We start from the raw sequence: 27,398 nt of genomic DNA, 5'->3' as shown, positions 1-27,398 counted from the left end.
AATCACTCACTTGATGGCATGAAGTCAAATTCTCTTGGGTCAGCTAAAATAGGAATTAGTCCCAACCGATGAGCTAACACCTGCAAAAGACAAGGTCATATGTACTATTCTACCTGTGTTCCAATATACACGCGTAATTATACAATGGGTAAATTCTCAGGGACCAATAGCTGAATCAGGTGACTCTATCCATCCAATACATAGAACTACTATATACATATCTGAATACTCACTATAAACTATGATGGTTGACTATGTTGATTTTGTTCACATAGTAGAAACTGGAATGAACTTACAAACAGCAAAGTCTAAACTTTGGTACGAACAAGCAAAAAAAATGTCTTGCACTCTATTCTATACAGTTCATTAACCGAGTAATCCATTCTATAGCTGATCCTGTGACATTTGTCCCACTATTACTGTTGCGCATGCGTACATGCACTCGTGTCCACCAATAGATTCCAGGGGTCCAAAATCACTCAGGGGGAAGATGTTATAAGGGAGGCCTTTACAGTGACTTGTCTATAACCGTTTAGACATCAAACTATGTCTATAAGTGGTCTAAGAAAACAGTAAAGTCTGAAACCAAGAGTTAATAATAAGAGAGGAGAGTGTCTAACGCTGTATAGGCCTGTAATAGATGATTGCGCAGAAGTTAAACGGCTTCCTTTCCGTGTAACATATAGGCTTCTAGTATTTGTTCGTTTCCTTACCGCAATTAGTTTAGCCGCACCGTGATGAATCCTCGAGAATATTCGAAGACTGAACTAAACACTGAGCTGTATGTACAGGGAACAGTGCTCCTTCAATTGAAGAATGCTCAAAGGTAGGGTAACATGGCGATGCAGTGAAAATTCGAAGCGATACTCCACCTTTGGTTCAGTGTTTATTGGTTTCTCAGACGCTCTCCCCCAGAGTTATCTTCGAGGTTAACAGTCACACTTCTTTACGCAACAGAACGATGCTCTTCGTGGTGAATTTGAACATCGAGTTGAACGCACGCCCTCGTGTCTGGGATAGCCTTTGTGGTTAAATTCGAAAATATACTAGCCAGTCTGTACGTTACGCGGAAAAGAAGCCGTTTAACTTCTGCGCAATCATCTGTTACAGGACTATACGGCGTTAGATACTCTCCTCTCTTATTATTAACTCTTGCTGAAACATATTATCTGTGAATTTATATCCAACAAAATACACATTAGATACATACCTCATCCTGTATGATGGAGGTGTTATCATACATGAACACCTTCTCAATGGCCATAGTGGGAACCTATTGGTTAGTACAGTAATCCAGTAACATTAACACACACACACACACACGCACACACGCACATACTGTACAATGACCTTATCATAAATTCCCAAATGTCAGTGAAATAGTTTTCAGGTGGTACAACAATAGCTCCCACTAACACATACTTGTGGTAATTTTGCCCTTTTCAGTGGATTGTTTGCACCTCTGCAACTATTCTTGTCTAAATTCAAACAAATGTGATGAGTGTACAGCCGAAAATGAAACAAAATGGCCACAAAACTTGCTAGTACCCAACTAGCAGCTAGGTTGCTTCAAACACGACTGGTATCATTCTTTCCTTTGTTGTCGTACCATATTATGTTCAATAATGATGAACCATGCTACAAATATGTGCACGTAAATATTAGGAATTTACCCCTTAAACCTGCAAAGAACTGCGTGTTTACACAATATGGACACATTAGAGGGGGGGTAACTTAATTCTTATAGCCTACAACAACACATTGTTCCAAAGTCTGTTCACTGGACTACTTGGAGAAGGTTAAATGAACACTCTAACAGCGTCGTCTTACTTGTTATGAAGCAATGAACATCAACAAGTCATGTCTCCGTGTTTCAAAATTCTTGCCACAATTTTCATTTCGATTGTGAGTTTACTCAAGTGAGCTATATGTGGCCTGATACAAAATTTTATGGTGAAATGAACGGAAGTTGTTGCAAGTTGATAGGAGTGATCATCACCGAGTTATGGATCATTTTAAAGGTATGTAAAGGGTATGTGTGTTTCCCTGCCAAAAATGTAGGCTAGTTATAGTCTCTCTTTTTAGCGTTAGGGGAAACCTCTAGGTACCCATTTTAATCCTTGTTACATCACAAGTAGAATGATGTAATCGTGTAAGCATAGGACGAATGCTTTGAAAGTTACAGCGCTTTGTGCAAGGCACACGTATTTGGGGCTGGTTTTCTGGTCTATGTGGGTTTAAGGGCTAAGTAGGAATTACGCATGGGTTATAGCAGCCATTTCTGCATATGTATACAAGAATAGCTACAGTGCATGTGTCTTACTTGCATAAGGTAAATTTATCGCACTTAAACAAAACTATTGCAGTAACATTACTGTCACGGACTGACTTACATTAGTATAGCGTTATATAGAATTAGTAGTGTATGATGTAATGTAAATGATCACGTGATTTTAGTGTGTGCAGTAAATAGACTTGAAGGTTAACGACAGGCTTGAGTTATCCGTGAACTACAAGGCAATCCTTCACGTAGATCGCTGCAGAAGGCTACTACTATCACGCCGTCCCCCTTATTTCTGGTGCTGTAAAGGGAGAAGATTCGTTTCGCCTTAGTCTCATTGTTAACCCGCTACTTAAACGTCGTGGTACCGTGGCAGTTTAACGGTACCAACTAAGGCAAGCGAAACATTTTCAGAACATTTCTTTGTTTGTTTCATCCACAGCAACGCCGACTGGAGCCTCTACCATGGCCGATGAACTCAAACGCCTCGTTCAGTCTCGTCGTGGATACCGCGCTCACCTGAAACGTCTCTTTACCTCTACCAACGAGTTACTGGAACGGTGCAACACCTCTACACCTGAAGAAGACGATGCTGACACACTCGACGAACTGATCTTACAGCTGGACAGGAAGAAAACAATACTGACAGATTTAGACAAGCAGATTTTGGCTTTAACCAACGAAGATGAACTGGAAATGGAGGTATGGAATCAGAAGAACTTCAATCAGAAATATCAAGGACTCTGTCAAAAGGGAAGCGACTACAGAAACGTCTTCAGGTACTGGAACTACCCATATCAGTCGTACCACAGCCTAAGGATACAGAAACACACCGCCCACCTAGTGCTAGTATCACAGAACCACCAGTAACACTAGAATCTAAAACAGACACAGTTGAGACCAAAGATGCTTCACGTTCCTCTGATACTTCATCACTGACAATGAAAGCAGATACAAACACATCAGCCAGTCCTCATCCTCCTACCAAAGCGTCACAGGTCACACAGGCAGTTAACACAACCGTGCGATTACCCAGGCTTGATTTACCTACTTTCTCCGGTAACGCACTGGAATGGCAGCCCTTCTGGGATGGCTTCGATGCCGCTGTGCACAGCAACCCTGCTATTTCTGAAGTCCAGAAGTTGAACTATCTCAGATCACTTCTTCGCGGTGAAGCCTCTCAAGTTGTTGCTGGATTTTCATTGACACTCCTCAAAGACCGCTATGGCAGCTCTCACAAGTTAGTTGCAGCCCACATGCAAGCTTTTATAGATCTTCCAAAGCCCCCTAATACACTCACTGGCTTGCAACAGTTTTATGACACTATTGAAAGACATGTAAGAAGTCTCTCCTCCTTGGGCAAAGCCACAGACACCTATGAGAATCTATTAGTCCCAATAATTCTAAACAAGTTACCACCGGCTACAAGGAAGACTATGGTTAGAGAACATGACAGCGATGAGTGGACCTTGACAGAATTACAAAACGCAATCAAGAAGGAAGTCAGGGTATTTGAATCAGAACTTGTGACAGGTCATGCCTTTCAGAGTACTCACCCCACTGCAGCCTTTCATGCTGGCACAAGTAAGGCCATCAACAAACACACAGGACGATCCAGTACACCTGCTCAACGCACATGTGTTTTCTGCAAGGGAGCCCACTCCCCTTCAGATTGCCAGACCGTAGCAACCAGTCAAGCACGCAAGGAGCTGGTAACCGAGAAGAACCTCTGCTTCAACTATCTTGGGAAGCATAAAGTCAGTGTCTGCAATTCAAGGTATCGCTGCCGCAAGTGCCAACGTAAGCACCATACCAGCCTTTGCAGTGAAGCCAATCCGAAGAAACAGGAGACCATTCGACCTGGACCCAACACTGAATCAACCTCTCTTACCACAGAAGGATCCTTCAGTACCATTGTCTCAGAACCAACCACATCAGCTTCACTACACCTGGCAAGCAGCAACACTTGCCTGCTCAAGACTGCAGTAGCTACCATTTCAGCTGGAGGCACATATGTGGAATCAAATATCCTCTTTGATGAGGGGTCTCAACGCTCCTTCCTTACCAAAGGCTTAGCAGAATGCTTACAGATACAACCACATGACAGTATAGAACTTTCCCTGTCCACCTTTGGTAGTAGTACCAGCAACACGAGCAAGTTTGATGTTGCAACAATAAACCTCCATAGTATTTCTGGTAAACTGTTACCATTAACCGTCCTGATTGTGCCGACAATTGCCGCACCGATACATACAGTGGATCAAACATCACTCACGAACCTCCCCTATCTCAAAGGATTACGTTTGGCTCACCCGATTCCTCCAACTGATCAATTTTCTATCACTCTACTAATAGGAGCTGACCAATATTGGAACATTGTGGAGGACCATGTGATCAGAGGCAATGGTCCTACTGCCGTTAAATCCAAACTCGGCTATCTTCTGTCAGGTCCAATAGAGACACCCTCTGCAAGGAAGCCAGTTGTTAGTTCATTTCATGTTGCAGCTCAACCTACTCCTAACCTAGAGCAATTCTGGTCTGTAGAATCGGTAGGAATCACGCCAAAGGAGGAATCCACTAACAGTACTCTTGACACATACATTGCCAACAATGTGACACGCTTGACTGATGGTTCATACAGTGCTCGTTTCCCATGGAAGGACAATCATGCTCCCCTTCCCACAAATCTCTCAACTTGTATTCACCGAACAAGAACATTGGCTCGCAAACTGGCACAGAATTCTCATTTACTTGCCAAGTACAATGACATCCTAGCTGATCAGGAGCAGCGTGGCTTTATCGAGAAAGTAGAACACCCAACCAACACCTCTAGATGCCACTATATTCCACATCATGCTGTCCGCAAAGACTCACCTACTATCCCGCTTCGGATAGTTTATGATTGCAGTTGCCATCAAGCCAGGAATCAACCAAGTCTGAATGACTGTTTGCTCACAGGCCAACCCCAGCTGAATGATCTGTGCTCTATCATTCTTCGTTTCCGCCTTCACACCATTGGAATATGTACAGACATAGAGAAGGCATTTCTGTACATCTCTCTTCATGAGGATGATAGAGATTGGACAAGATTTCTGTGGCTGAGTAACCCAAAGGACCCAGAGAGTGAGTTTGTAACTTACAGATTTAGAGTAGTTTTGTTTGGTGCTGTGTGCTCACCTTTCATGTTAAATGCTGCCTTACACTGTCATTTGTCCCAGCACAACTCACCCATTGCCCAGAACATCTCGCCAACCTATATGTAGATAACATAGTGTCTGGATGCTCTTCAGAATCAGAGGCTGTTCAGTTATACAAGAATGCTCGATCCATAATGACAGAGGCACATTTTAATCTAAGAAGTTGGGCATCAAACAGCTGCAAACTCACAGAGCAAGCAACCAGAGACAAGGTAGCAGACCTGAGCAACCCAGTCAATGTCTTGGGACTACAGTGGGACACACAAGCAGACACTCTACACCTCACGTCCAAGTCACCTATTCCAAGTATCACTTCACTAGTCACAAAGAGAGAAGTGTTGAAGGAGTCCTCCAAGGTTTTCGACCCACTAGGACTGTTGTCTCCCATGACAGTCAGAGCCAAGATATTTATGCAATCATTGTGGCAACGTAACTTGGACTGGGATGAACCACTATCCGACGAAGACCAAACACAGTGGCTGAACATAGCAACGAATATCCAGGATGCCAGAAGTGTACAGATCCCCAGGCAGTACTTCCCTACAGTCAATTTGTCAAATCAACTTGACAAACTTCGCGTGTTTGCTGATGCCAGTCTGACAGCTTATGGAGCAGTGGCTTTCATTTGTAGAGGAAATAGTACTTCATTCGTCATGGCTAAGTCCAGGGTCGCACCCCTCAAACCACTAACATTACCTAAACTTGAGCTGATGGGTGCTCTCACAGCAGTGCGACTATGCAATTGTATTTTACAAGCTCTTCACCCTCTCAGTTTATCCACTTGTTTCTGGTCAGACAGCCAAATTGTCCTGCACTGGATACAGGGTGAGAAACGGACCAACACATTTGTAGCCAACCGCATATCTGAAATTCACCACCTCTCAGAACCACATGCTTGGCGATATTGCCCAACACAGGACAACCCTGCAGATTTGCTGACCAGAGGAATCACCGCTTCACAACTGAAGTTGTCTGAATTGTGGAAACACGGACCCCAGTGGCTTGCTTGTGATGACAGTTGGCCTACTTGGCAGTACTCACCTACTGTTGAACTGCAAGCATTAGCCGTCACTGCCACAGAATTTCAACCATCCAATGCTTCAGAGTCACATCCTACTGGTATTCAATGTGTAATTGACATCTCCAAACACAGCACTCTCTCCAAGCTACTAGCAGTGTCAGCCTATGTGTTGAGATTCATTGCAAACTGCCGAGCACAACATCAGGAAAGATCAACAGGACCATTGACACCTTCTGAACTATGCTACGCTGAAGTGAAGTGGGTAAAGACAAGCCAACAAGAAGTTTACAGCAATGTTCTAGTCAACATTACTACCAAGTCTCGTAGGAAGAGAAACACCCTTATCCGTCAGTTACGCCTGTTTCTTGATGATGGACTACTTCGTTGTGGAGGCAGAATTCACAATGCCCCCCTAAGTGCAACTGCCAAATTTCCTTTGCTATTACCACCAAAGCACCATTTAACATCTCTCATCATCTTAGATGCTCATGTCAGATTGTTTCATGCCGGCACCAATTCAACCTTGACTATGATCAGACAGAAATTCTGGATCCCAACTGGAAGGCAACGTATCAAGTCAATCCTCCTCCACTGTACTACTTGTTGTAGACACATGGGAAAGCCATACACCATTCCGGACCCTGCACCACTACCAGAGATCAGAACACGTGAGTCTGAACCCTTTGAGGTCACAGGTATTGATTTTACCGGTGCAATGTATGTACGACATATGAATTCAGAAGCCAAAGTGTATGTATGTTTATTTACATGTGCTACAAGCAGGGCTATCCATCTCGAAGTTGTGACAGACTTGACAGTGGAAACATTTCTACTTGCATTTAGGAGGTTTTCTAGCCGCAAATCCTTACCACAAATTCTGGTGTCCGATAATGCCTCAACATATACAGCAGCTGCAGAAGATCTACAACAGCTATTGAAATCAGACCACCTTACTGAAGCACTGGGGAGACGTGGTGTGCAATGGCGTTTTATACCAAAACGTGCTCCTTGGTACGGTGGCTGGTGGGAGCGTCTAATTGGTCTCACCAAGATGGCCCTGAAGAAGGTGCTTGGCAGATCAAGAGTTTCACTCCTAGTCCTTCAAACACTGGTGGTTGAAGTTGAGGCCATTCTAAACAATAGACCTTTGACACACGTGTCCTCAGAGCTAGACGATGATGAACCCCTAACCCCATCTCACCTTTTACATGGTCGTCGTATTGTGTCACTTCCCCACGAGTATGTAATGGAGCAAGAAATAGATGACCCCACGTTTGGCAACTCCTCAGAAGTAATTCGAAGAGCACAGATACAAGCAGCTCTGCTAAATCAGTTCTGGTTCCGATGGAGGCACGAATACCTCACCTCACTCAGAGAACATCACAGAGCTTCAGGGAACAATGACCAACGAATCAAGCAAGGGGACGTTGTATTAGTGTATGATGAGAGCCCTAGGATTTCATGGAGATTGGCAGTAGTGGAAGAGTTGTTGAAGGGAAATGATGGACTGGTCCGGGCTGCAAACATTAGAACAACACATGGAAGAACTAATCGTCCTATAGCTAAACTTATTCCCTTAGAAGTATCCTCTAATCCGACAGCAAGTGACAAAACTTCTCAGTCTCATGATAAACTTAACAGTGCAGCCAACAGTGAAGATAAGAATAGTGGAAGGGAACATCCTAAACGAAGAGCCGCAAAGAGGGGTATGGACAAGGTAAAACACTGGATCAAGGAACTTGGCACCCCCCCCGAGGATGTCACGGACTGACTTACATTAGTATAGCGTTATATAGAATTAGTAGTGTATGATGTAATGTAAATGATCACGTGATTTTAGTGTGTGCAGTAAATAGACTTGAAGGTTAACGACAGGCTTGAGTTATCCGTGAACTACGAGGCAATCCTTCACGTAGATCGCTGCAGAAGGCTACTACTATCACGCCGTCCCCCTTAATTACTGCTGTATAGACTATTCAGTTGCCATTCTGGCTACACATGCAAACACATAAGACCAAATCCTGTGGACCATTTTGACTGCAAAAACTAGCTAGTCCTCTGGCTGCCCTTAAATTTGAGGGGTGGACCATATGTAGTTTGGTGGGAACCATTGTTGTTAAAAGTAATCTTGGCCTCCTGGGGATCAAGATCCCCAACCACTTCTTGTAGGGGTGGGAACAATCTTGGTGTGATATGTTCAAATGAATAAAACCATGGAGAATTCTCACACAGTATCTACATTACACAGTACAATACCACTTACTCAAGGGGGCCAATAACCACTGTACTACCATCTGCAACTGAGGTCAAAGCAAAAGGTCAGTGAAAAGGCTGATTTTAAATGATGGATGACGGTCAAGCTACACACTCAAAGGTGCATAGGTAAGTAGCAGTTACGAGTAGTGCATGAAAATATAGGGAACCAAGTCGGTGGACAAGGCAAATCTTCACAGTCAAACTCAAAATCAATCTTGAATGGCTTTGACCGCGACCACAGATAGTAGTACCGTGCTTATTGGAGTGACATGCCATCACTTACCTCTGCAAGTAAAATTCTTCTGATTGCGTTGGAAATTGAAGCATCTACACCAATCATGTCAAACTCTAAATGGTCGAACGCATTCTTCAGAATGTTGATTTTAAACTGTAACAATTTATTGCAGTATTAGTTCTACATATACACAAACAAAAAGACGATTACCTTATTTCTGAACTTCTCTACACATTTTGAATCTGGGTGATTGTAAACTCCGTCAACCGGCTAAAAAAGAACATAAACGAACTCAGTCAGCATTGTAGTATAGTACCAGAACCAGCAGGCAAAACAAGCTGCATGCCTGTGAGCGCGCTGTCGACTCACATCAGATATGGACCATCATTATTGAATAATGAGACACAAAAACTAGTCCTCGGTCACGTGCGACCACCAAAACAGGGCTAATTTGTGAATTAACACTTTTATAAACATTTGGCTTGCCTTTATAATAGTGTGCGTGTCCAATATAAACTGATCCGTAGCCATAAATACTAGTAGAGAAACGCGAGGAGAAAGAAATTTAAACCACAATCATATCTAAATGATCTTGCCGTGATTTACGCGCAGGGGCTTATCAAAAAAGAGTGCTAGACAATTGCAAGTACTCATTTCGAGGCCGGAGTATACACTTAAATACATGCTAGTTTAAAGCACGTGAATCTACGAAAAACGATTGTTCGGAGCAAAGCAAAGTTTTGTAAGGTATTTAAGCGCATGCGCTTAGAATTTTATGCATGTAGTGTACCGTGTACGTGTTCTATAGATACTGAGCAACCACTGAAACCACGATGGCTGAACCGATGCGAGCGAAGCTGGACAGTTGGTACGCGTCTAATAGGTTTGCTTCAGAAAAAGGAGAAGTGAAGTTGCTGGAAGCGTTCTTAAGATATGACAGGAATCCATACATTAAAGATAGCAATCCGGAGGTAAGCGATAGTACAACACCCAGTATACGAGGTGCTAATAACTTATATAAGTTTGTGAACAGTTTGCATAAATTGTGTGTTGTAATGCTCCCATTAATCCACGCCTACCTCTAGTCTAGTGCGTATACCTCCTTTTCCCTTTTGTGTTTGGGTAGGGACTACACCTACCCCCAAGTGAGGGTTTATAAATTCAATGACACATTTCTGACCCTGGGATCAAATTTATGATGCAAATCCCTACCCCAAGCATTATTAACAATGTGCTTAGGATACTCCTAACTAGAGATGTACCGATCCAGTATCTGATCTGGACGATTTAAGCAAAATCAGTCTGAACCAATTTTTTGTAAAGCTACTGATTCAATGCCAATCTTTCTAATCATCATGTCTTCAAACATAATTGACAGATAACTGCTGTGTTAGAGTATCTTGATAGTAGCGATACCAACTTGGGGGGTAGTCACTTCCATACCGTCTACACTTGCAGTGAGAATCAATAATTTTGATCAGTGAAACTTCTGTTTGATTGCTTTATCTTATCTATAAACAAGTCTTGATTCTTGATAGCCAACCGTAAAAGTATAGTAAATTATTGTGTTGTTAAAGTTAGGTGCTTGATTGTCATTTTTGCAGACATCTTGATTGCTTGATTCAATGTGCAATAACCTGTTAATCACTTGATTGGATCTTGATCCTGGTTGTAAGTGTATCATCAGGTGGTATAGGAATGACTACCCCTTGCAACTCTACTATCATACAACACAGCATAGATGTTTGGGAGTATTATTACAGCTGTGAATAGTCAACCTCTTTATGTTCACTCTCACAATTTGCCATGATATTTATTTAGTTTAAGCACAGACGACAAGTACATGCTAGTCAATTGATATTTTTTTTGCTTTAGGGAATCATTTCTGTTGGAGTAAGTCACAATGGATCAGTGTTGGACCTTATTCAGGAAAGGGTAGGTTTGATACTGTAGTATATTCACGTTGAGCTGAATCCTGAAAAACAGCTAAAAATTAAAAGTGGATTTTTTCTCAACGGAGTTAACATTCAGCCAACCAGATGAAGGTGTCAACAACAGACACGTACGGTTTGGCTCCATTACAAGTTCGGGAAAGGGCTGCGATGGACACTGTACTTATATGGCTTCCCCATAGGGAATGTATTGTGAAAAGTTTGGTTGGCTGTAAATATTATGTCAAATATTTGAACAAAAAGATTTTGAAATATTTTTAGCGGGTCAAGCAGCACTACAAATGAGCCAAATTTCAAGATCGTGTGTATTTGCATCCATGAGTTATTAAATGTTTTTGACGATTCAGCTCAACGTGAACATACTATAATCTATGTGTGTATGTATGTGTTTACCCTGAGTTGTGTGTGTGTGTGTGTGTGTGTGTGTGTGTGTGTGTGTGTGTTTTTGTGTAAACAGTGGAGGTTAACTTACTACAGTTTGTAATACACTATAGCTATCAAGGCCAGATTGTCACCAGTGGTCACAGCAACTAGTTAGATATCCTAGTGGATATCCTGCATTCTATGCTGTAAAGTATGTTTGTACTTAGATACTGATAGTACTTACCATTACACTAGCTGCTGTATTCATAAGGAGTAGTTTAATTGTATACATTAGTGATAAGTTACAGTATATGTACCACTGTGCTAGTAGTTAAGTAAGATTGAGTTTTCTTCTTGAATGCTTCCTGCAAGTTTAGTGGATACTATCTGACATCATTATAATTTTATAATATGGCCATCACAGTAGGCTTGGCAGTTGTACCAAAAATTATCACAGGAAGACAAAGATACTCTGGTAAAACAGTCAAACATGCTAATACAACAGTTGGCTATAGTCATGCAGTATAAACCAAGGAGTTGAAACTAAGTTTAATATTTTTTCCATCTGTTAGATAGAATATCCAACACACAATAAACGCAATGATGTCTCTGCAACAGTTTCAAAGCAGCAGGCCATCCCTCACAGAAAGATTATAGCTGTTTGAAGATTGCTCCACACAAAAGTAATGGAAAATTTTTAAATTAATGAAACAAAAGATTGAGGACACGAAATGAAGCAGTATAATACTAGTGATACTCTAATAGGGTATTCAATGCAATAACTCTAACAGAGCAGTCAGCCAGAGGTTTCAGTTACAACTTGCATTGGTGATTCTAGTCAACATTGTTTCTGAAACTCATATGGAAGAGGACATGTACAGACCCCTTAGAAGGCTCATACTTTTTTGGAGTGTGCTTCACATGCTGTGCAAGATCTCCATGAGGTGGAACAGATGCACAAAGTTCCTCACTTACACTTGCTGTAGTACAGTATGTGCGGCAATAGAACAATTAAGTAGTTTACTTCATTTTCAAGATGCATTTCTAAGTTTCTAAGAAGAGACAGAAACCTTATTAATAGGGCCACCTATGAGAGCACCCAGTAATGATGTGGATTCATTATGAGGTCATGAAGTGCATCCTTTTAACCTGAGCACAACTCCGCACGATATGACAAGGTGGGTTGGCCTGGGATAGGATGCAATGTGAATGCATTCCAGGACATTCATCTTAGGTTAACAATAAAAAATATTGTAAATTTAATAATGAAGTAGGGATCCAAGCGATAAAAAGTAGTGAAACAAGTTATGAACAATGGTAGCTATTACAGCATAGCTCAGTGGGAAATCCCTATTTTGATATGGTATAACAATTATTTTGTGTTCAGTGCCAAAGTAGGGATTTCCCACTGAGCTATGCTGTAATAGCTGCCATTGTTCATCTCTTGTTTCACTACTTTTTATTGCTTGGATCCCTGCTTCATTTTTAAATTCATAATTTTTAATATACTAGTTTGTTTAGTTTTTTTTTGTTAAAGCATACAGCTAGCTATAAACATGTGACTGTTCTATTAGGGTGACTGCTGTATTAGAGGGGTGAAACTTCTTACACCCAAAAAGGGGTGTGGTCATTGTGGTTTCAATCGATTATTAGACTAGAGTACAGGTGTATCTTGAATCAGCTTACCAACTTGAAGGTGTGTGGTCACAAATACAGCTAGCGTAAAAGGGACATGGTCACCGTAGTCTCGATATATAGATTGATATACGTAGAATAAAGAATGGGTGTGATCTTGTGACCTATTGTGGAAATACCGGTACCTCAAGCTCCGTACAGTAGCATAGTCTAAGCGCCTTAAATAGTTTTGTGGCATCTATTATGCTGCTTAATAAAGTAAGTGTTGATATGGAAAATTAACGCCTCGATATAGTTTCGTTGGATGAAGAAGAAGACAAGCATCCTGATTGAAGATAAAAGAAAAGACAAGGCGCACAGGGCGTACACTTGTCGGAACCCCAATAGGTACATCCACTAGTGAGTTTGTTGTTGTGGCATAAAATGGTGACCGTGTGCTGCTTTGTTTGGGCTCTAGGCTTGCGACTGTGGTCAGTGAGTGAGTGAGATGAAATTTCAAGTTTTGACAATTTAAAAAAAAATTCTATATCCGGCTAATATTATTCTGTAAAGGTGATTTTTGTCGTGTAAGAAGTTTCTAAGCTGGTTTTTAAAGGCGGTATTTTTGGAGGTGTGCGTCACTTTTGATGTAAACCCTACTTAAACAGTACTACCGTACTGTTTGATAATTTGCTTTTGTTATAACTCAGCAAGGATTTTCTACTTACTAAACCATTCTACAATGTGGCTATGACATACTTACTGTGTTTCCAGTAGATTCCACGACAGTTATATTCTAGTGACGTGTTGGTATGCTTGGTGAAAGGAGAACCCTGTAACTTACATATGGTGGGTACTGCTTATTTCAGCTGGTTCTAGTACCTTTTTATTAAGTGCTTAAATAATTAAATTATTGTGTATTTAGTTTAGCTCATTATTATTTGGCACACGCACTATTGAGTTCATGTCAGATGTAGTAGTGTGAACTGGAACTAATAATAAAAACACTCAGGATAGTGTGAATGAATGAGTTCTTAAACTATGTATAGGACCCATTGAAAGTGGCCACTGCAATGAGGTGGCGTTATTAAAGAGGTGGCTGCTAAGTGAGGTTTCACTGTATCAAGGGAAGTTGCGATAAAAGGCAATTTTTTTTATGCAGCATTAATTAATATACAAATATGGTGGTATCCAGACTTGGGGTCAAATACAGTGCATAGTATTTAATTACAAATACACTAGAAATTTTCCAAATACAAATACAATTGCAAATACTTAGTGACTCAACCACTTAATTGTCTATCTACACTATTATCTTCTAATCTATGCACGTAATATCATTGTTACTATAACTACTGCTTTTAAGCTGTAAGGCAATATATTAGCTCTATGTATGTAGAGGGGTTGTATGTGCATTGCGCTATTGACTGCATCTAATAAACATCAATCTTTTATCTGTTAGCCTGCATCTCTTGGATTAAAGTATCTTCTGTGCAATACTGAGAAGTGGGTATATACAAAGCTGGCACACACAAAATTTGAGCTGCTAGTTTAGCCAACAGGAAACATTTAGTTTCCAAAATGTAAGTAGATCCTTCTCTTGTGGTAAGCATGGTGACTGTAAATATATATTCATTGACCATTGCACTGAAATGATGTCATTGGGAGCAATAATAATATTAGAAGATACTGTCTCATCTATCAAATCATTGAAAATGTCATTTTCTTGGTTGGGAGCTAAGATTCATGACACCAAATCACATCACTTACGTATGATCAAAGATTCAGTTAATTTTACGATTGTAATTTGTTAAAAGTATTTGAAGTAATTGTAAGTGTTTAAATACATTAGGAAAGTATTTAATTACAAATATATCCAGTTTCTAAACTACAAACACAGTTACTCAAAATTTGTATTTAATTGCAATTACATACAAATACTCATGTATTTGACTCCAAGTCTGGATTGGGTACTCTGTGCTATAGAGTGTTTAACATGGTGTGGTGGTACCTATATAGCTAAGCAATTATGGTTATATTTACTGTATGAATGTTCATAGGTTTATGGCAGCTGTAGCTGACTTTCTTACTCAGAAAACTAAACCAGTTCAACCCATTGAGCCATCAGACGTACGTTGGTACACAGTGGAACCTTTCTATAACAGACACTTTCAGACCGATCCATTTTTGCCAATTCTCCTCCATCGAAGCTTTGTTTTTTAAAGGAGGTGTTACCACTGAGTTATTAATGCAAAGATTTCATTAAAAGATTTCACTGTACTCCTTCAATGGTGGATTCATTGCACGTCAGTGTGTGTTATGTTGCAGGTACTCATTCACAATGGAACTGGCACCTCACTGGATTGTTTCTGTCATGCTGCATGTGATCCTGGAGGTAAATATGGCTATAGAGTATACAGACCCTCCAATATGTGAATAGGTTATGATGGTTGCAGAGTTTTGTATTGTGATTGTTGTATTAGGTCATTTTGTGTACTGTTGTAGAAGGATGTAGGGATTATTAAGGGTTGAGACATAAAGTCTGTGGCTATTCTTCTCTATCAAAGGTTTCAGTACTTCTACATACGCACGAGTGTATAACTTTGCAAGGAAATGTTTTCAGTGTGTATTGGCTATCTCCATCAATTAAATTTTTATCTCTATTAGAATGCACTAAAATAGTGGATTATTCAAGGGAATTTCTTGTTGGCTCTATGAGTGATTCTCTCAAATACAAAACAATCTCTACATCATTATCCATTGAGAGTGACATACATGGATTACCCAATCACTGTATTCCCTACTTATGCTCTTGTGTAAACACCTCAAAGAGTGAATAGTTTACTCTTGATAACATGCACTGTTTGTTGGCTTCTGGAATACAGTCACCTTCATTATTACCCAGCCATACCTGTTTTGGATGTTTATTTGCACTTCAGCTATAAGTTCGCTCACACAGATTACATCCTGGTGCCCACTCCTTACTATGGAGGATTTGATATGGACATTTGTCTTAGAAGTGGAGCGAAGATCTACCCTGTGGACTGTACCAGTGATAATAATTTCATGCCAACCATTAAACTGTTAGAAGACACATTAGCTAAGGCTAAAAATGAGGTACTTGTTATTACTGTACTCTGTGACCTCTAACAAGTGATAGGAGTGCTCATTTTATTGAACAAATGTAATTTAAGGAATATTTTGCACACATTAAAGGCATGACAAATTAATTTTAATGTTTCATGGATAGCATTTTGGCAAACCCAAAATATTAAAAGCAGTTATATATGACAGTAGACCCATGAATATTGTGCAAGCAAGGTTTCAAAATGGGGAGGAGAATAGAATCACTATATTTTTCAAAATACCTGCACCTGTTAAGATTGAGTTACTCTAATAGAGCAGTCATACTAAACAGTCAGATACAGCTCACATTTAATTGTTTTTTTTTGTTGTTGTTGCTAAGTGACTGTTTAGTTAGAGTATTTGGTCAGCAGTTGTCAGGTGGATCCAGACTTATGGAAAGGGGGGGTCAAAATGAACTGAGGCACTACATTGTTTCTGGTTTGGTAAGCTAAGACTAAATAACAAAAGGTCACAACCAATATTGTAACTGCTCTATTAGAGTATCTCAATCTTGGTATACTAAAAATTTTTGGAGTGGGGGTCCCTTGACCTCCCCCCCTTCCTGTATCCGCCCCTGCAGTGTTGGGGGTAATGCGTTACTACTTTTGTGGTAACTAAGTAATATAACGAAATATGCTATAAAAACAGATAATATAACTCAAGTTACTTTACTTACAAATGTAACGCCTTACCTAAGTAATATAGTTGCTGTAACAAATCTAATATTACATAATATTATTACTACAAGTAACGAAGTTACTAATTTCATTAGTGATCCACTGAGTAACGCCTAGCCGCAACAAAGTAACAAAGCCTACTAAATGAAGCTTATTCACCAGCTTCCTACTTATAACCAAGATTTGCACATTGTCCAACAGCACAATAATGTCACGTGATAAGGTGGTAGTTTCACACGTGACAGCTTAAGGCTGTGGTCACAAAGTAATATAATATGTAATATTATTATAGTTACTTTATTTTATGGGTAATATGTAACTGTAACTAAATAGTTCTGTTGCAAGTAATATGTAATATGTCACTAGTTACTTGTAAAAAGTAGCTGTCCCAACACTGGCCCCTGGCAGTTATGAGTTCTGCATGTTCTATTGCATAATGCAACTGAATAAACTTGATTGGACTGTCCTGTTTACAAAAATAATATTTTGATCTTATGTACTTGACAGATGTATGATCAGTCTCTCTCCCGTATTAGTTTGGATAATCAGCTTACTGTTGTGTACCAAAGACCTTTGTTCATAGACATGTGGTATACCTGCATGTAGTTAATCTGATAAGCTTGTATGTAAAGCTGTGTATTGTTCCATACACTAGGGTTGTAGGGTGAAGGCACTTCTCATCTCTAATCCTGGTAATCCAGTTGGGTTAATATTCACCAGAGAACAAATCCGAGAAATGATCCAGTTTTGCCACAGGTAAGTAAGTAAGTAACCTTGAGCTAGCAAGAGGAGGACACAGTTGCTAAAGAGAAAAGTTTCTTAGTAGTTCTCTAGCTATAGTATGCACACTCAATTTACAGTGAGGTATTCATCGTATATTAGTATATTTTAGTGCCAATGTTAATGTTAAATGATTATCTTGTTGAGTAGTAATTGAAATAATGTGACTATCTCAGCGAAACCCGCACAGCATGCTTATATGTAATAAGAATAGATGAAATTATGCATGATATACAAAAGAAAAATATTCAAGTAGCTATTATTCAGAGAAGCATGCGTAAACCTGCACTCCATCTTATTTGCCTGTTCATGAAGTGGCCGAATATCTTTGTTTTATACCTGTATCCCCAAGGTCATGTGTGGTATGCGCATTTGTTCATGATTTGGTAGTCCTAAATAAATTCATCATCATTTCTTCATTCTTCATTTAAAACGCCTTCATACTATAAGGTAGAAACAGGTATCAGGATAATAAATTGCCACCAGGATATTTGAAGTCAAGTTTTCTTTGTTACAAGCTATTTATTACTACCGGCTTAATTGTCATAGTATGAGTGTAATGTTTGTTTCTGATCAGATTATGAGCAAAACAAGCATGTTCATGGAAAAATGTATAGTTAGGAAGATTTTGTTCAGGATAGGCATTAGTAACATTGCTACGTATAATAGCTATTTCAGCCCTACTTCATTCTCAGTGACGGATCTAGAAGAGTTTTGGTTGTTTCAACAGAAACCCCCTTTCAGAGTTTCACTTTTAAAAGTGATACTGGCTGAGTAAGCCATTCTTCTATTGTAAATAGCTCTTTATCATAACAGTAACATTTAACTTACAGAATATCTTCTTTTTCATCTCTTGAGGCCAACTAGATCAATTGCACAGCAGCTCGTCTGCTCACTTGATAATTATTTTTTCAGGCGCTTGCTTTTGCATAAGTTCAAAATAAGAACACAAAAAAGAAGAGACCCTGATGAGAACTAGAAGCATGGAAAAACCTTATCTTTCTTTGATAAAAGAGATAGAGCAAGTAAGAATGTCTAAATAATAGCACAATAGCTGTTAGTGTAGCTACATAGCTGTACTAATGTTTAATATAGCTAGCTACTAATGCAACGGCTTTATAATGCACCTCCCAGAAACCTCCTTTCAAAACTCCTAGATCTGCCACTGATTCTTGTATGTGCTAGTGAATGGGCTAAACTATACCTTAGTCAATTTGGGGTGAAATTTTTAACTCTATAGACCAATGCAAATGAAACGAATATAAGTGCCTGTAGTTTATTCGCTTTACAAATTGATTTCATTGCTCTTTCTACTGTCTAGTGATATAATTCCAATGATAATGATCTAAAATTTTGATAGGCCAGTCTTCTGATACTTACTGAAGCAATGGAAAGTTGGGTTTTAGTCACAAATAGTATTGCAATGGATGGTTGTATTATTGGAGTTATAGACTGCTGTGTTAGAAGAGGAAGCAGAGAGTGGGGATCAGCTACTTTGTGCACATGGGGCTATTTTATGAGCTCTTTTAGGGTTCCCTACTTACTAACTTGAAGACACAATAATGAACTGGTGTGTAGCTAATATTGACACTATGGACAGACAATTTTTGATAAAGTTGTCATTGTTATCATTTCTCAAGGTAGTTGAGGTTTTCTTGTATATAGTCCTTATAATGTATTTTGTGAAGATGGTGATGAAACATTTTAAATTTCTAGTAAAAATTATATTTACTTTTTCCTATAAAGTGCCTGCAGCAGCTTGCACTGCTCATAGAAACTTTGCCACATGAATACGGCAGGCCTTTGTGTAATGGGGTACAGCAGATTAGGCTGCTAAAGTTTCTGGATGAAACTTTTACGAGCTCAAATCCATTGTCATTTGTACAACAAACAAATACTCTTGATTTTATCCATCAATGCACTTGAAAATATAACCAGGGTATCATACTTCACAGCTTCACTCTATTTACTATAACCTATTTTCTCTATTGTAGCAATCAACTGCATTATATCAGTGATGAGATCTACATGAACTCTGTCCACAGTGAAGATGCAGAGTTTGTTAGTGTATTAAACATTGATAAGTGAGGTGGTTCTATTGTGTGTTAGATGATATCATTGTTTAACACTACTAGCTTACCTGATCCTAATGCTGTACATCTCCTGTGGGGGTTCAGTAAGGTGTGTAGTGTACTGAGTGTTCTATTAGAGTGTATAAGTGTCTGATGTACTGCATGCCATTGTCTCAATAGGATTTTGGTATGCCTGGGTTTCAAATTGGTTGTCTGGTCACCCACTGCCAACCCGTCAAAGATTTGATGTTGGGAAGATTTAGTTTATTACACCAACCAGCTAATTATGTCCGTCAAATGCTCACAACCATGATCAGTGATAGGGGTTAGTATGCAGTGCTATAGTGTCTGCATTATATATTATCCTAACAGAATGGCTGGAGAAGATGTATTTCCCAACCTGTGTCAATCGGTTGAGAGAACAACTAGAAATGACTATTGATTGGTTGAATAAGAATGGAGTACCATTTATCAGACCAATGGGTGGTCTTTATATCTATGCTAACTTCAATAAGGTAACGCTGTTGTTGTGTGTGATATAGTTTGAGACTGATACTCACTGATGTAGTTTCTCAGTGACAGTACACATGAAGCTGAAACAGCTCTGTGGGATAAATTCTTTGATGTTGGAGTGTATATCACTCCCAGTGTAGCCTTCCATGGTGTGGAACCAGGATGGTTTAGGATTGTGTTTGCTGAGGAGCCATCCTGCTTGAAGCTAGGTTAGTACTCATCCTTTGAATATTACTGATTATACAATAACTTATACAGCTCTACAGAGACTGCAGAAGGCACTGGAATGATCTATGAGCCACCAACGTACTTAATTAATAAACTACATCTGAATTTCAGTAGTTGATTTCTTTACGTAGTTGTAGAAAGGGCTTAGTATGAAATTAAACAACACAAAAGTTAAACGTGTAGTACTCATGTAGTAGCTATATGTAGGGATACATAATTATCTGTTTCCATCCTAAACCAAATCTTGCTATGCCATTGACAATACAGTGGAACCTCTCTTATCCACACAGTCTGGTACACACTACTGTCCACATCTCAGAAATGTCTGTAAATAAGAATTGATGTTTTGAATCAATAAATCTGGTGTAACTAATCACTGGACTGGACTGGACTGGCATAGTTTTGGTTTTTACACATTCTATGGTTGGATTTATCCACCAAATTCCACATCTAATTGACTAGACTCTCTCAAGACAGGTACTGGTAAGAAGTTAACTGTGTTTATACAAATGCTGACCAAGCATTAAATAAGAAAGATGACCTTTTAGTGATGATAAGTGTTGAGAAACCTGATATTATAATTCTTACTGAGGTGATTCCAAAAGCGCAATCTAATTCTATACCCTTTTCTCAGTTGGCAATTCCTGGATATAATTTTTATTCAAATTTTGACTATAATGCAACTGACTTAGGTAAATCAGGTAAAAGAGGTATTATAGTGTATTTTTCTATTGCTTTTAGTACTAAACAAATTATATTTTCGAACAGTCTATTTGAGGAATACCTTTTGGCAGAGCTTATTTTACCCGATAACATTTCCCTTACTCTTTGGGGTATATACAGAAGTCCTAATGCTAGTAAAGCTGAAAGTACCAAGTTGCTTAGTGACTTTATTCAGAAAGTGTGTGATAGACAGCCATCGCATCTGTTATTAGTGGGAGACTTTAATTATAGTGATATCAATTGGGAGACATTAACTCAACCTTAACTGAACCAAACTGATAGTACATTCTTTTGCTTCAATCTTAGCTGTTTTTGTCTAAAGTACGTAATGATCTTCGTAGTTTGACTCGAAGACTGAAGTCTGATTATGAAGAAAACCTTGTTTCAAACATCAAAACAAATCCGAAAGTATTTTGGAAATATGTTAATTCTAAAATGAAGACTAGATTACCTGTGGATACTTTAAGGACTAGTGATAATGGAGAAGCTCTAGATAAAGCTAATGTTCTTAATGGGTATTTTGCAAGTGTTTTTACCCTGGAAGATTTAAGAAATATGCCTTCTTTACCTGATGTATTTAATGATGTGCCAATGGCTGATATTCAGATTTCCGATAAAAATATTTATGACAAGTTATGTCACTTAGATGCTAATAAATCACCTGGTCCAGATGCCGTTTTTTCAAAGAAACAGCTCTTGAGTTGTCAAAACCTTTAGCAGTATTGTTTTAGAAATCCTTGGACACAGGTATAGTTCCTAATGATTGGAAACTAGCAGACGTGGCTCCAGTGTTTAAGAAGGGTGACCGTAAACTCCCATCTAATTACAGACTGATTAGTTTGACTCCACTGATTTGCAAGGTATTGGAATCAGTGATCAGAGATAAAATGTTTGACTATCTATTTAGGAATAATCTACTAGCTAATGAACAGCATGGTTTTATGCCAAGATGCTCCTGTGTTACATGTTACACAACTTTTAACTGCAGGGGCGGATCCAGGGGGGGGGGCTTTGGGGGCTGAAGCCCCCCCCCTTCATATTTAGGCTTTACTTGATCAATATGCTGAGTATTATAATGAAATTTTGTCTTAGCATAATTATAGATCACTAATAATACAAATACTCATAAAACCACCTTATAAACATCTTTTCAAGGTATTATCAGTGGATTTATGCTAAAGTTTATTCAACAAGGACCTGGATCAGCATTGGAGGTGTACAAGATCGAGATACTCTAATAGAGCAGTCAGTTTACTACTCTAATAGAACATTCACTGGAAACATGTAGTTGGTTCTGTTATGGAATTTTTCCAAATCTGCCTGCACCTATACACACAATGAAGTGCATTGGTCTGTTTAAAGGGCTTCATTCATCTACTTGTGTAGTTAATATGTATGGCAATATTTAATTCAGGTACACAATTTCCATTGAAAATGCTCTCAGATTCAATCTTGTATTGTTCAAATTTCAAAATTTTTCACTTTTAACATTCTTACTCTAACATGCACCTATTCAGTGTTGTGCAATTGTGAGAGGGGTGCATCATGTACTTGGTTGTCTGTACCTACCCAAACTTTTCCATTAGCAAAATGCTTCAGAGAGCCATACCTATAATCTAAAGGCAGTATATAAAATATCTACAGGTATGAATTTTATGTGGAAATGTCTCCAAATTGCAGTATTTTAGCATCTATTTTTCAAAATTGTCCTGGGGGGGCATGCCCCCAGACCCCCCTAGTTCCAGCATGCTTCGCATTCTGGGAAGTGTGCTTCGCACACCTCTACCCAAGAGATTAGTACCTGAGTTAGCCCCCCCCTTTTATAAATCCTAGATCCGCCCCTGAACTGCATTACATTACTGGACTGAATCTCTTGAGAAAGGCGTCCCTGTTGATGTACTGTATTTGGACTTCAGTAAGGCCTTTGACTCTGTCCCGAATGAAAGATTACTATTAAAACTTGAAGCTTATGGCATACAGGGCAAAATTCTGCAGTGGATTAGATCTTTTCTCTCTCAAAGGAAGCAGGCTGTTGTGATTAATGGTGTTAAATCAGCTACAAGTAATGTACTCAGTGGTGTGCCTCAAGGATCTGTGATTGGTCCTCTTTTGTTTTCAATTTATGTCAATGATCTTCCCAGCGTAGTATCATCCCAAGTGTTGTTGTTTGCTGATGATGTTAAGTTGTTTTGCCCAATTGTAAACCAGCAGAGTAACTTTCAATTGGAACAAGATCTCTTATTACTAATTAAAAGAATGGTCAATGAAGTGGTTGCTGAATTTCAACATTGTTTAAGACATTTGTTATGCATCTGGGTAACTCTAACCCATGTCATATACATATTATATGGATGGACAACCCCTACAGGTAGTATCAGAACATAAAGACCTAGGAATAATAGTGGATTCTAGCTTAAAGTTTCATAGCCAAGCAACCTCTGCTATAAACAAAGCCAATTGTGTATTGGGATTAATCAAAAAATCATTTAACACTCTAAATAGAAAGACCCTTCCAATACTCTACAAGGATCTGGTAAGACCTCACCTTGAATATGCTAATGTTGTATGGGGACCCAATTATATTGAAGATTGTGACAAGATAGAGAGAGTGCAAAGAAGAGCCACTAAATGTGTTCAGGATCTGTCCAGTTTAGAGTACGATGAACGTCTGGTTACCCTCCAACTTCCTACTTTGTCATATCGAAGGCATCGTGATGACATGATTATGCAGTGGTGTAGCCAAGTAGTCTGGCGCGGCCGCCCCTTCGATTAGAGATTAAGGGTCTGGTCTGTCTAGCATCGCGTACTTGTGCCAGATTACGACAATCAGGTGCAACCAATCAGATCACTTGGTTGCAAATTAACGCATAACTCGTAAGAATTTTTCTCGCGCATTGGTGATGGTGACATTACGTGGAGATATCTTTTCTCAAAGCCGAGGACACAACAGAAGGCGTTTGTCGAGAATACTTTTGCCGACTACTTGACTAAGTAAGATATTATCGATAACAACGAAAACAAAGGAATATGAATTTGTGCGGTTATTATGACGTAATACCGTATTCCATCTGTACAAGTACGTGATGCTAGACAGACCAGACCCTTAAACTCTAATTGAAGGGGCGGCCGCGCCAGACTAGTAGCCAAGGGTGGGCCTGGGTGGGCACGTGCCCATCCAAATTTCCATAAGGACGCCCGCCCGATTTGTTATTACGAACAAGAGACAAGTAGTGCATACCTTGGTAGCGCGATATTATCGTTGTAAATTAGCAGTTGATATTAGTATAAGTTCTACGATTACATCGCGTAATCCAAATAATTTCGGTGGTTTCTATTTAACGCACAGCATCACGTGATCCAAATTTTAGGCTTGGGAATAGAGGAAGGAGGAATCCAGTCTATTTTTCTCATCTGGAACATTGAATTGTGAGCAACAGCACAGATATTCTTTAGGTGTTGGGGTAAAGCATAGATAATATATACCTTGCCCGGGATTGGAAACAGGCAATTAACGCCAATCAACAGATTCACTCAGCATTGCAAAGAGCTAACTTTGTATAACGTACCTCCGTTACATTACTCCGTGTTATTTAAGATGGAACGAAAAGAACTCGCGCTAGAAATGAAGAAACCAACGCGTGGGAATGACAGTGACGGTCCGTTTTCCGGCGTTGTTAAAATAAATGATAGGGATAAGTACTACAGTTAGGTAGCTTAATACTCGTTTGTAAACCATCATTAAGTGTTTTGTGTGATATCAGTGGTGATTGATGACTTCCGGAATGAAATGCTGTCTCTGGTTCTTTTCATTACAGGTGCCAAGGCAGAAAACACTTTTGAGGATGATGCTTTTATTATTAAATCCACAGAGGCAATAGAAGCAAAAGGAAGTGACACAGAGCCTGTTTGCTAGACTGCTGGTGTTTTGCTGCTGAAAACAGGTTTTGATTTAAAATTGCCAAGCCAGTTATGCCACATTGTGAGGGCAATGTTCTTTGTTATGCTGCTGGCTATGTTTGTAGACATCTATGTAAGAAATTAGAATGTGAGAGGGAACATACATGAAACACTGCTCAAAGAAATAGTCTAACCATGCATATCAATTCGGATTTTCACTGCAAGCTTCTGGGTTGAAGTCAACCAAAACAGCACTAAAAAGCTTACATATGCCAGAGACTTGTACAATAGCATGTATAATGTAAGAAAATACGAAACATCCATATTTAATTGTTCACAATGCTATATTACTTTGTGATTACAGCAATACATTGATATAAATACTGATGCAAATAAAAATTGTAAGTCTAGTAACTATATTCACACAAAGGGAATGTTTCTGCAGAAGCAACTCCTGCAGTATACAGTTTGTGTTTCAGAATTTCTGTTTTGCATATAATGTACATCCACAAAAGTGTTCCTTAATGGTCCATCATCTTAACTTCAAAAATAAATATAGAAAATTCTCTAGTGGTTTTTTTGGATCGTATCAATCCACAATCTACCCTGTAGGAAACAAAGTATATGCATACAAATTATATAATACCTTAAGGGATGACACAGTACATCGCTTCACTCTACACAGCAACCTTTCTAAAGACTCTATCAGGTGTAGTGTCAGTGAAGGAAGACATAGGTATAGGTGACAGCAGCAGACACCGTCCTTCAGTATATTGACACACCTCTCAGTGGGGTGGACACCGGAAAACCCTTGGGTTTAGGCTGAAAGTGCTTTTACTGCTAAGCCTAAGCTTTCTATGACCTCTCCTGTCATTTGTAGAGTGGGAATAGTAATCATTGTAAAATGTGTAGTTGTAGCTAAATTGAAATACTTACGTGTGCTTCAAAGAATCGAATATTTCACTACAATAGTACAGGAAAATAACTTTCAAAGGCATTCTCATTGATTTGTATATGTATGAATTACTGGAAATACATCAGAAAGTTAGCTGAAAACGTCTATAAAAAGGCTTGTGAACCCCGAACTGTAGTACTGCAAAAATTCTTACTTCGCAGTTCATGCTGTCATTTCACCACAGAATGGTGGAACTAAAGGTTTTGGTTTACATGAATGGATATGCTAACGTCTTAGCTTTCAATCAGTATCATTTACATGGAAAAAGAATGCTTCTATCGTGCTCTCAGAACCCCGAACCACGAGGGTGCAAGCTAATAATCATTTTTGTATAAAACGCGTTCTACGAGATTCGCTCTCGAAATTTAGACGATCATACACCAGTAAAACAACAGTATAACTCTTACCATAATAAGAAATCCTTTTCATCTCCGCTTCTAGAAGGCTTATCTGCCCTTTCTCTTCGTTCTTCTTGTGCCAGATGAACCCATACCGATCAAAGGTAAGGTTGATTATTGCAATGCTGCATGACGGCTTGCGCATTTTGTATTAAATTTACTCCAGTTTCCAATCCCGGGTAAGGTATATATTATCTATGGGTAAAGTGACCTAAAGTGATAGACGAAAAGTGGGTGTTAAGTCGGTTGGAGGTGATAAATTGCAATTGATGGCTGAATTAAGCCAAACGATTATCTGAAGAGTCAGGCCTGAGTACAAAGAGTTTTGTACAAGTATAGATGAGTGAAAGGAGACGAAGACAAGAAGGTGTAATAAGTTAGTTTCAATTTTTAGCTTCTAAATCATTCATGCAGTAGCATTAGACTAGTGAAATAAGCTGCAGGAACAGCAGTGTATAGCGTATTATTAGCTAGCTAGTTACATTTATGCACTTTTGAAACAGTTTTAAACTAAATCTATGTAGAGTCCACTAAGGATGGACTCGCATTTTGTGCTAGTTAGTTGCATGGTGTGAAATGCGTGGGTGAGTGTGCCCACCCATCCATGGAGGCCTGGCTACGTCACTGTTATGGTATATAATATCTTACAAGGGAATGTTTATCTTCAACCTGGATTATTTTCCACCTGAATTTGTCAAGTACCACAAGGGGACATGACTTCAAACTTTTTAAACCTCATGCCCAAAAGAATGTTCGAAGTAAATTCTCAGTAAGAACTATCAATTCATGGAATAATTTACCCAATTATGTAGTGTCGTCTAATTCTACTTACAATTTTTAAAATTTTGATTGATAACTTTTATTCTTAATGTAATTGTTTATTGTAATGAGCAGGACTCACAGGCATAATGCCTTTTATCAAAATAATATGGCGGCGGGCCCAAAAACGTAGCGTAAGTCATCAGACCCAACGCAGTGGGTGGAGTCTGAGAACGAGACTACCAAGTAGTCTCGCGTGGCCAGACCGCTTTTTCTCCGTCACGGCGCTTATCGATTAGAGATTATAAGCGCCTACTCCTATTTCGGAGTAGGCGCTTATAATAGCGATTC

The 27,398-nt window shown here is 39.2% G+C and overlaps 2 protein-coding genes across 5 annotated transcripts in view; one reads left to right on the top strand and one right to left on the bottom strand.

Moving 5' to 3' along the window:
• Window positions 1–9,628, bottom strand: part of LOC136267165 (DNA-directed RNA polymerases I and III subunit RPAC1-like) — a 37,713-nt gene extending 28,085 nt beyond the window's left edge. The window contains exons 1-5 of one of the 3 annotated variants that reach the window (XM_066062253.1): window positions 9,477–9,628; window positions 9,201–9,260; window positions 9,039–9,143; window positions 1,211–1,273; window positions 11–80 (exon numbers count right to left, since the gene is read on the bottom strand). In XM_066062253.1, coding sequence (XP_065918325.1) covers window positions 11–80; window positions 1,211–1,273; window positions 9,039–9,143; window positions 9,201–9,260; window positions 9,477–9,521 — 343 coding nt within the window. In that variant the 5' untranslated portion in view covers window positions 9,522–9,628. Of the gene's footprint in view, window positions 1–10; window positions 81–1,210; window positions 1,274–9,038; window positions 9,144–9,200; window positions 9,261–9,306; window positions 9,441–9,476 lie in introns of those variants that run through there. The other 2 variants (XM_066062255.1, XM_066062256.1) reach the window with 2 other exon arrangements.
• Window positions 9,583–20,491, top strand: LOC136267164 (1-aminocyclopropane-1-carboxylate synthase-like protein 1). 2 transcript variants are annotated; one of them, XM_066062252.1, is made up of 14 exons: window positions 9,583–9,737; window positions 9,799–9,961; window positions 10,866–10,925; window positions 11,437–11,516; window positions 14,980–15,049; window positions 15,248–15,314; window positions 15,879–16,036; window positions 17,378–17,478; window positions 19,497–19,586; window positions 19,638–19,683; window positions 19,755–19,899; window positions 19,947–20,089; window positions 20,143–20,296; window positions 20,346–20,491. In XM_066062252.1, the coding sequence occupies exons 2-14, from the start codon at window positions 9,824–9,826 to the stop codon at window positions 20,375–20,377; spliced, it is 1,284 nt and encodes a 427-aa protein (XP_065918324.1). In that variant the 5' UTR covers window positions 9,583–9,737; window positions 9,799–9,823; the 3' UTR covers window positions 20,378–20,491. The 2 variants fall into 2 exon arrangements, with proteins under 2 accessions (XP_065918324.1, XP_065918323.1); XM_066062251.1 differs by lacking the exon at window positions 9,583–9,737 and having other exon boundaries at window positions 9,746–9,961.
• The last annotated feature ends 6,907 nt before the right edge of the window (window positions 20,492–27,398 follow it).

The sequence above is a fragment of the Dysidea avara genome, chromosome 9, assembly GCF_963678975.1.
Source record: "Dysidea avara chromosome 9, odDysAvar1.4, whole genome shotgun sequence".
In the NCBI taxonomy this organism is placed as follows: Eukaryota; Metazoa; Porifera; class Demospongiae; order Dictyoceratida; family Dysideidae; genus Dysidea; species Dysidea avara.
The sequence above is the reverse complement of the archived record's forward strand: the minus strand, read 5'-3'. Positions and strand labels throughout refer to the sequence as shown.